The sequence below is a fragment of the Magnolia sinica genome, chromosome 12, assembly GCF_029962835.1.
Source record: "Magnolia sinica isolate HGM2019 chromosome 12, MsV1, whole genome shotgun sequence".
Lineage (NCBI taxonomy): Eukaryota > Viridiplantae > Streptophyta > Magnoliopsida > Magnoliales > Magnoliaceae > Magnolia > Magnolia sinica.
Genome location: NC_080584.1, coordinates 18,307,915 through 18,318,792, shown reverse-complemented (window position 1 = coordinate 18,318,792; position 10,878 = coordinate 18,307,915). Strand labels below are relative to the sequence as shown.

The window sequence follows — 10,878 nt, the reverse complement described above, 5'->3', positions numbered from 1 at the left end:
TTTATGACGCCGGCCTGAATGTATATGATTAGTCTACTTTTCTAAGAAAATTTCCCTAATAGATAGGTTTAGGGTTTCTATGTGAGTGCATGGTTTTTTTTTTTTTTTTTTAAATACACTAAACCTCCTATTTATTATTTTTGGAAGGTTGGCTGCTCATGTTAGAAATTGTTTGGCGCAGGCCACGCCAATCATATTCCTTTCCAATCCTGGTCCTCCACTCTATATAAGGAGAGACGGTTATCAGTTTCTGGCAACAACATTCAATGGCTATCTTGGCATCTCTTCTTTTCTTCCCCATTCTTCTTCTAATCCTCTTTGGATTCAATAGAGCTCAATACAAAAAACATAATTACCCACCTTCTCCATTCAAGCTTCCGATCATTGGAAACCTCCACCAGATGGGTTCCCTACCACACCTCTCTCTCCAAGCCTTATCTAAAAAATATGGCCCACTAATGCTTCTCCACTTGGGCAGCACCCCCACTCTCGTTGTTTCAACAACTGAGATGGCTGAAGAGGTCTTGAAAACCAACGATCTTGTATTTTCAAGCCGACCATCTTTCTATGCAGCAAAGCAACTTCTCTATGATTGCACTGACATGGCCATGGCAGCCTACGGTGAGTACTGGAGGCAAGTGAGGAAAATCTGCGTCTCCGAGCTTCTAAGTGTTAAGAGAGTGCATTCATTTGCGTTTATTAGGGAAGAGGAAATTGCGAGTATTGTCAAGGAGATTAGGGCTTCATGTTCTATCTCAACTGTTGATATAGCCAAGATGTTTCTCACTCTATCGAGCAGCATTATATCAAGGGTTGCTTTCGGAAAGAAATACATAGAAGTAGATAATAAAGGAAGGAATACGTTTCCTGATCTGGCTAGGGAACTGCCAGCCCTTCTAGGAGCATTCAGTGTGGGGGATCTTTTCCCATTATTTGGATGGTTGGATGTTGTGAGTGGCTTGGATGCAAGATTAAAGAGGAATTTTCGAGGCTTGGATAGTTTCTTTGATCAAGTGATCGAGGACCATCGCATTTACAAGACCGGAGATGTAAACGACGAACACAAAGACTTTGTGGATATATTGCTCCACGTTCAAAAGGAAAGCACGACCGGCGTCCAAATCTCCAAAGATAACATCAAAGCCATTATCTTGGTAGTACTCTCTCTCTCTCTCTCTCTCTCTCTCTCTCTCTCTCTCTCTCTCTCTCTCTCTCTATGTGTGTGTGTGTGTGTGTGTGTGTGATCATGTCTTACACCAACAACAATTCACATGTGCTTTTGGGACAGTTACCTGGGTAGATACATGCACATCTCAAGAACAGGGAACTTCTTGATTGCGTGTCGAGTTTGTACATTCAGGGACATGGTTACAAATTTACAAATTCTGTAAAAATAATTAAAGAAATTGAAAATAAAGGAAAGGTTGAAGCATGTGTGATCGCGCTGTCCTTAAAGCGTTATTCGCCCCTTCTCGAAGTAATTGAGAATGCTGATAGGTTGTGGGCAAATAGCTTTTAGGATACGATGAGCCTGTTTGTAGTTCTGCATTCAGCAAACACGAAGAACCACAAATGGAATTTCATGTACACAAATTTTGTTCTAGCAGATAAAAGAAATAAAATCCCACATTAGAGAGAAAATTAGAAATTATGTTGCTAGTTTAGACCACTGCTTTCGTTTATTTCTCGAGGACTGCTGACTATGGTTTGTATTGAACCTGGCTGGCTTGATCTAGCGTTTATTCTTAAGTTGTATGTGAGAGTGGTTCGTGATGTTGGTAATTATCTGATGAACCACCTAAGCATTGTTTATATAGGCCAGTGGTGCTGACCATTTTTGTTCGGGGTCATAACTTAATATGATTGTTAGTGAGAAACTATCCGTTATTGACAATTTTTTACCGTTATGCATGTGGGACAACCAACTGCTGCATGCTAGCCATTTAAACTCACTGGCTAGCCATTTTATGACCATTGGAATAGCCACATGTAGTGGTTTCTACATGGTGTGCCACTAGTACCTCTACGACCACACTACCTCACATGCACACGCCCCTCGCATTGAGCTCGAGACCATGACCGTGATCGTGAACATGCCCGAGCCCATACGCCTGCGCGCTCCGTACTCCATGTATTAACAAAGCAAATAATAAGGTACTCCACATCCCATATATAAACACAATATTTTCTTATCTCCTTTCCGATATATGACTATTCCCAAAATACAAAAAACGCAAGTTTTTTTTAAAAACAAAATTCTTACACACACACACACACACACACACACACACACACACACACTTGATTGAAAATATTTTTGAAAAAATATCTGTCAGAATATAAATAACTTATATGCATAAAGAAAGATATCTTTCGATTTGAATCTTTCCTTAGTGTTAATATATCAAAGTTTTATCGATATTCCTGGTAGCCGCAGCTTTGAACCAGTTTTTCCTACATAACAGAACTAGAAAAAACACACACATATTTACTTTTAGGTTATTAGAGTGCTCACAATCTTGCTCAGTACAATTAATTATCATGTGTTTATCATATTTCATGAACAATCCTGAAAAAAATTCTAACTCTCATGAGAGACGACACCATATCTACATTCACATAAGTGAAATCCTTCTAGTGTCTCCATTACTATTAAGACACTTCTCCTTTAGACTGTATTTCATTAAGAGTTCTAAGACTCATCCTCTATCTGTAACGCTCAGCACGTATCTATTATAAATGAGGTTTTATATAATTTTAGTGATGAAACTTTTCATATATCATTAACTTGTTTTTAACCATTAAGATTTTTCTAATTTTAGGTTGGGTTTCCATCACTAGTGAAACGTTGGTTGAAGAGTTTCAACTCCATACCTCTAAATTTCACCTTTATTACCTCTCTCGTTGGAGGTTTAGTAAAATGGTCGACAAAGTTATTGCTCAATTTCACACAAGAAATTATAATGATTTCATCTTAAATCAATTGTCTTACATAATCATGTCGTAAATTTATATGACTAGACTTTTCATTATAAGTGCCGCTATAAGCTCTAACTATTATAACTTCACTATCATAATGTAGTGACATAACCGGTATAGGCTTTACATAAAAAGAAATTTCTAATAAAAAATTCCTAAGCCACTTAGTCTCTTTGCCTGTTGCGGCCAAGGCTATAAACTCAAACTCCATAGTCGAGTGAGTTATACAGGTTTATTTCTTAGATCCTCAAGATACAGCTATACCTCCTAGGGTGAATACCCACCATATAGTGAACTTGTTGTCCCATGCACTCAATATCCAACTTGCATCGGTATATCCTTCCAATACGGCGAAAACTCTAAGTAAAATAACCCTAAGTCTTTAGTTGCTTTTAAGTAACCAAGAACTCTATTGATAGCATTTCAGTGTTCCACAATGGAATTACTAGTAAACCTACTGAGTTTACTCACATCATATGCGATATTTAGTCTAGTGTATTGCGTAGCATACATTAAACTACATATAACAATTGCATACTTAAGTTGTGTAACTGCTCTTCCGTTATTCTCATTCAACTCAATACTTGGATCAAATGAGGTTTTTGCTTCTTTTATATCGAGATGATTAAACTTATTTAGTATCTTCTTAATGTAATGAGATTAACATAATGCATAACCCCTATTGTGTTTTTGAACTTTGATACCTAGGATGGTGTCCACATCTCCAAGATCTTTCATTTTGAAAACGGAAGAAAGAAAATTCTTTGTTTCAGTTACACCTTCCATTTTATTACTGATTATTATCATGTCATTAACATACAGACAAATACTAATTACATAGTTACCATCGACTTTATAATATATACATTTGTCAGCTACATTATGCATGAAACCATAAGATAGTATTTTTGAATCAAACTTTTCATGTTACTATTTAGGTGCTTGTTTTAATCCATACAAAGATTTAATCAATTTACAAACTTTATTCTCATTTCCTGGTAAAATGAACCCTTAAGGAAGGAGGTCTTTACATCCATTTAGTGGATGTGAAGATTATGTATAGATGCTAACGCAAATAAAATCCTAATAGAAGCTATCATAGCCACTCAAGAATCTATGTTAAAATAATCTATCCCTTCTTTTAGTCTAAACCTCTTAGCTACTAATCTAGCTTTAAAAGTTTGGCAATCCCATCAATGTGATATTTCTTTCTAAATACCCACTTACAACCTATAAGTGTAGAACCTGGAAGTAAGTTCACTAGTTCCCATGTTTAATTTGAAACTATAGATTCCATTTCATCATTAATAATTTCCTTCCAAAAAAGGTAAGTCTCTAGAAGATATAGCTTCACCGAATGTTTTAGGTTCATCTTCTATAGTTATTATTATAGGTATTTTCTTAATAACATTTTCTTTATATTCTTCTATAATATAGGAAAAGATACGCAGAGAGTCTATTTGATCAGCGTCAAGATTCTTTTATATTCTTTCCCTTTGTCTCCTACGAAGTTCGCTTGGAGCTTCCACTTCTTGTGTAGCTATATTCACTAGTTATTTATTAGGAGTTTGTACTTTATTATCCTTTGACTTAAAGGATAGTGAGTTCTTAAAGAACTCAATGTCTCTTGATTCTATAATGGTGTTAGACTCTAGGTTTAGGAGTATATAAGCTTTGTTATTTTGTACATATCCTATGAAGGTGTACTTTATAGCTCTAACTTGGTTCTTTTGGAATTAGGAGTCCTACAACAAATGAGACACCCCCACACTTTAATATATCCTAGGTTAGGTTTTTTAACTTTTCATATCTCATATGGAGATGTTTTATTTTTCTTAGAATGAATTCTATTTATAATGTGACTTGCTGCAAGCAGTGCTTCAGCCCATAGACTCAGTGGCAACTTTGATTGTATTAGCGTTGAGTTGACCATCTCTACTAACGTCCTATTCTTCCTTTCTACTACACTATTTTGTTGCAATGTATAAGGAGCAGTACATTGGGTATTAATCCATGTTTTTCATAGAAGTTAGAGAATTCATTCGATAAGTTTTCTCCTCATATCACTATGGAGAATTTTTATTTCCTTATTTATTTGATGTTCTACTTCGGCTTTATATACTTTAAACATGTTTAGCTTTATCTTTACTCTTTAATAGGTATACATACACATATATAGAGCAATTATCGATAAAGGTTATAAAATACCTTCTACCTCCATGATTAAGAATGTTGTTCAACTCATAGATATCACTGTGCACAAGATCCAATACTTGAGATGATCTCTCGACACTAGGAAATAATTTCTTTATCATTTTGGATTGATGCACACTTCACATTTATAGTTCTCATTATTTGTGCATGAGATTAGACCATTCTTAGTAATGAATTTTAAGGTACTATACCCTATATGTGTTAATCTTCCATGCTATAGTCTAACAGATTCAACCATATACACAGAAGTACTACTTTCATTCAATGAAAACTTTATCATACTATAACAGCATATCCTTTTTTGTCAAAATTCTCATTCCCTGATTACCTTACTCATACACCACCTGTATTCCAAGTTTTTCTAAAAGATCCTTAGAAACTAAGTTTCGCCTCATCTCTGGGACATGCAACATATTTATTAGGATCACCTTCTTTTTAAAAGTAAATACTAGTTTCATGTTTCGTTTGTCGACGACCTTCGATCAAACTTCATTACCCATTTAGACTTCTTGACCATTCGTCACATCCTCATAGGTTTTCAAGGTTAATATGTCTAGTAGACATGTATTGTGATTGCAGTATTGTACCACCAATCAGGAACTTTTCCTTAGATTATGTTAACTTCAGTGATCATTGCCACTATATCGCCCTCTACTACACTTGCTTCTTTCTTGGATTTGCGATATCAGTAAATATGAGCATAATACCCAATTTTTCCTTAGATATGGCAAGGGTCTTTGAACTTTTCATTCTTCTTCTATGTTTTTTTGAATTTTCCTTTATTGGATTTTAGAGAATTATCCTTCTCGAGATTCTTATTCTAGTGTTTTCTACTGCATGTACTTTGGATGAGGAATTCCCATTTTCAGCATTTTTATCGCGGTTATGAGATTCTTACTCAATTCACGGATGTTTTTGGATTTATTCTAGTTTGTAGTCCTCGATCTTATGTAACAGCTTCTTTCTGTAGTCTTTCCACATGGGGGCAATTTTGCAATAATAGCCCCGACTTTGAATGATTCAAGAAGATCAAATTTAATAACCTTAATTTTATTTACTATTTAGCTGTAATTCTTAAATGTGGGGTAGTAGCGGTTTATTATCTCTTATGTTATAGTCGAAATACCTGGCTATCAGGAACTTATTGGTATCTTCTTCTTCAGACTTGTATATAAACTCTAGGGCAGTCCTAGTTTCTTTTGCAAACAAAATTTGTATGTATAGATCATACAGTCAGTCGCAGAACGCGTTCAATATGTGTCCACGACACATAAATTCATCTTCAGCTCATTTTTTGTGGGTATCAATCTGTTCAGGAGTGTCATTGTTAATTGCTTTAAGTAGCAGCTACAAATTTGGATCTAAAATGTAGTAGATCTTTAAGGCCATCATGAGACACATTATCTTGTCTTACTACCCTGTAAAATTGGTTCCGTCGAACCAATCGAGACGAATCAGATCCTGATTCAACAGTTTAATGGAAGATACACCTTCAATTTTCATTCGAATAACACTTTAAGATTATTAACGCAAATTATAGATTTACAATTTCTATAAAAATAATTAAAGAAACTGAAAATAAAGGACAAGCTAAAGCATGTGTGATCATACTATCCTTAAAGCATTATTTGCCCATTCGCAAAGTGATTGATAATGCTGATAGGTTGTAGGCAAATAACTTCTAGGATATGACGAGCATGTTTGCGGTTCTACGTTCAATAAACACAGAACCACAAAGGAAACTTTGTGTATACAAATTTCATTCTGTCAGATAAATAAAATAAAATCCCAGATGAGAGAAAAAATTAGAAATTTTGTTGCTAGTGCAGACCACTGTTTTGGTCTATTTCTCGAGGACTGCTGGCTAAGGTTTGTATTGAACTTGTCTGGCTTGATCTAGCTTTTCTTCTTAGGTTGTATGTGAGAGTGGTTCATGTTATTGGTGATTGTCTGACGAACCACCTAGGCACTGTTTATATAGGCCATGGGTGCTGACTATTTTAGTCCAGGGTCAAAACATAATATGACCATTTTATGGCTATTAGTGAGAAACTAGCCGTTATTGGCAGTTTCTAACCGTTATGCATGTGGGGCAACCAGCTACCGCATGCTAGCCATTTAGACTCATTGGCTAGCCATTTTATGACCGTTGGGCTAGCCACATGCAATAATTTCTGCATGGTCTGGTTTAATACTGCATGTGCAGTTAAACCTTTCTCAAACAGCTAATTTCTAGCCTCTATAAAAGCCACACTAGTCTCACTCAGACCACTCGCCCACCCTATCGCATTGCGACTCATCTGTGACACGATGCACATGTAAGAAGTATAAAGTGCATAATTAGTGCCTCTACACCTGCACCGCCTCACATGCCCACGCCCTCGCACTGAGCCCGAGTGCACATAGGTGCACTGGAACACGCAAGTCTCAGTACTCCGTGGATCAACCAAGCAAATAATAAGGTACTCCACACCCCATATATAAATATAATATTTTCTTCTCTCATTTCCGATATGAGACTATTCCCAAAACACAGAAAACATAAGTTTTTTTTCAAAAAATTTTTATTATTATTATTATTATTATTATATTTATTTATTGATTTAAAAATATTTGTAATCAATATTTTTCACCACAGTCTATCTACGTCATTGATTAGATGACCACATCATGGCCAAGAGTACCTGAAAAATCTCTTCCAATTGTGAACCTTTACCATTTCTATTATTAGAATGTAAATAATATATCTAAGGAAGAAATGGGAACCTATCGTAAACAACATCTTGTATATGTCAAATCCACACGGTCCTTCTAGCGATAACCCATATGTTCACTGCATATTCAAAAGATTAGCCCGATCAAAGAATCAGACGGGCCACACCAATGGGAACAATGTAAAATTGCTCCCAAAACCTCTAAGTTCATTAGGTGTGGCTCGTCTAATTGTTGGCACTCATTCCATCATTTCCCTTGATATCATCAACCAGAGTTGGAGATGTGGTTGATTGTTTTGCCATGGGCCTAATGACAAAGAGAGAACCCATTGGACGAAGTGAATTTTACATATTCAATGGAGAATGTGTGTTTCACGAGGTGAGTAAAACGGTTCTACGTGATTCTAATAGGAGGAAATGCATCCACATGCCACAATCAATAGAGAAAAGACCATTGATTGGATGACCAAGATCTTTTGACGTGGATATTGGGGGGAATGATCCATTGATGATAGGGTTGTTAGATCAATATCTTGGATAAACCAACCATGGACCTCGCATGTACAAACTGTAGAAACATAAGCGGTAAATGTGGACTTTCCTATCATAAGAAGTGTAAGGTGGAATGATGGCTCTACCATATTTGGATTGTTTAGACTTTGCTATATATTTCCTAACAAGGGGTTAGATATTGTAATCTTTCTATTTAATTCAACAACTGACAATACATGTATTGTAAAGGTAGGAAATGAGTTTTTAGATGATTGATTGACTCGATTACTCATGTGCTTCCTTTTTCCAATTTTTAATCCTTAGGACATGTACGTTGGAGCGACTGGAACGACAGCAACCACCTTAGAATGGGCCATGACTGAGCTTATTAAGAGTCCCAATGCGATGGTGAAAGCTCAAGCGGAGATAAGAAGCGTGATTGGGAGAAAAATGAAAGTGGAAGAGAAGGACCTTCTTCAGATGGACTACTTGAAATGCATAATTAAGGAGACTTTGCGACTTCACCCTCCTGGACCCCTATTAATTCCACATGAATCCACATCAAGCGTGATGCTACAAGGCTATTTTATCCCTTCAAAAACAACAGTCTTGATTAATGCATTTGCCATTGGAAGGGACCCTACATTATGGGAAAATGCTAATGAGTTTCTCCCAGAGAGATTTGTCAACAACCCAATTGACTTTAAAGGAAATGATTTTCAGTTTATTCCTTTTGGGGCAGGAAGGAGGATTTGCCCCGGAATTTCATTTGTCAACCCTACTATGGAGCTTACTCTTGCCAATCTTTTATATTGGTTTGATTGGGAGTTTCCTGGGGGTGCAAATAAGGATATAGACATGAGTGAAGCTCCAGGGTTTGCTATTCATAAGAAAATTCCTCTTCATCTTATTCCAACATATCATTTTTCTTAAGTTGTTCAGACATTCGCTGCTTACAAACTAGGTTATCCTACTAGTTATAGTAGCTGTGTTCTATAAGCAAATAAAGAGGATCAAGACATGAGTGAAGCTTCAGGGTTGGCTGCTCATAAGAAATTTCCTTGTCATCTTGTTCCAATATATCACTACGTTATGTAAGCAAATAAGGAGGATCTAGACATGAGTGAAGCTTCATGGTTGGCTACTCGTAAGAAAATTTTTCTTCATCTAGTTCCGATGTATCACTATTTATGTAAGAAAATAAGGAGGATGTAGACATGAGTGAAGCTTCATGGTTGGCTGCTAATAAGAAATTTCCTCTTCATCTTGTTCAATATATAACTTTTCTGAAGTTCTTCAGAATTTTCTTAAGTTGTTCAGACATTTTTCTTACAAACTGGAGTTATCCTATTATTTTTGTAGCTATGTTATATAATAGTCTTTAGTTTTGTTGGTATGTAACTACATTGTAATAGCTATTTTCATCTCTTTTTTTTTTTTACTACGTTATCTTCTATGATAGACACAATAATTAATCTCAACACATGTTGGATCTCATACCAATGGCTGGGTCTAGAGCTTGTACCTAACTCCAGGTCTACTACTATACCCCACCTATTTTTCCAAATGGTCTAATTTCTTAAGAATGGCCATTTCTTGCTAAAATGATTCCAGTAGATGGTTTGGATCTTTCACATGTGCCATGTTCATTTGACAAAGGTAAAAAATTTACATCTTCCTGAATGGTTTTAGGAAAAAATGTTGTGCATAACCGCCATACGTTAGGCACGAAAGCAACCTTAGAATGAATCAAACACGCAACTGAGAAATGAAATTTTTGAGTATTCATAGAGAATACGATGATTTTATGTGAAAAACCCATTACAGGAAAAAACCACAGTACCAAGCGATAATGAATCCACTATGAACAGAAAGTTACAAGAGATTGACAACTTACAGATTTGAAACCCCCGTCTGTACGGATGAATTCCCCTTCTCAAAATCTTACTTCTCTCTCTAGCACAATGTGAGCTATTCATCCTAATCTCGTAATAACATGGTTTATTTATAACCCATTTATATAATTAGGAATAAAACAGTGTACTTACGCAAAAGTTGCACGCACTATTGATCGAACCTTCGATCGATCGACGCCACATGTTCGATTCGATCGAACATGCTCAAAAGCGTCCAAAGAGCAAACTCGTTTTTTTTTCTTTAGAATTATCTCAATCGATCGAGCCCTGGTGATTCATCAACTGAAGATGTTCGAAATTGTCCAGAGACCAAACTGAAAATTTTAGGATTTTCTTGATATGATCAAAGTTTTTATCCATAGATCAAAAATCCTATATATGCATCAAATTGAAGGCACTCAATCAACAATCTCCACCGTGGCTTCAATCTTACATCTTGATTGTTCCAAGATGCTATCACAATCTCTAAATTTCTTCATAATTACATCATCGCTTCATGTACACACTTTGTCTTCATTCATTCTTTGCCCGGCCCAAAGAAGTCAGGAAAAACCTGAAATTCT

The 10,878-nt window shown here is 35.9% G+C and overlaps 1 protein-coding gene across 1 annotated transcript; it reads left to right on the top strand.

Moving 5' to 3' along the window:
- The first annotated feature begins 266 nt into the window (after positions 1-266).
- Positions 267-9,450, top strand: LOC131219968 (cytochrome P450 71A1-like). The gene is made up of 2 exons (XM_058214949.1): positions 267-1,154; positions 8,724-9,450. The coding sequence occupies exons 1-2, from the start codon at positions 267-269 to the stop codon at positions 9,330-9,332; spliced, it is 1,497 nt and encodes a 498-aa protein (XP_058070932.1). The 3' UTR covers positions 9,333-9,450.
- The last annotated feature ends 1,428 nt before the right edge of the window (positions 9,451-10,878 follow it).

Excerpts from the sequence above, each read along its gene's own strand:
- LOC131219968 (XM_058214949.1), top strand. The coding sequence starts at position 267 with ATGGCTATCTTGGCATCTCTTCTTTTCTTCCCCATTCTTCTTCTAATC. Across the intron at positions 1,155-8,723 it reads ACATCAAAGCCATTATCTTG|GACATGTACGTTGGAGCGAC; the intron begins GTAGTACTCTCT and ends TTTAATCCTTAG.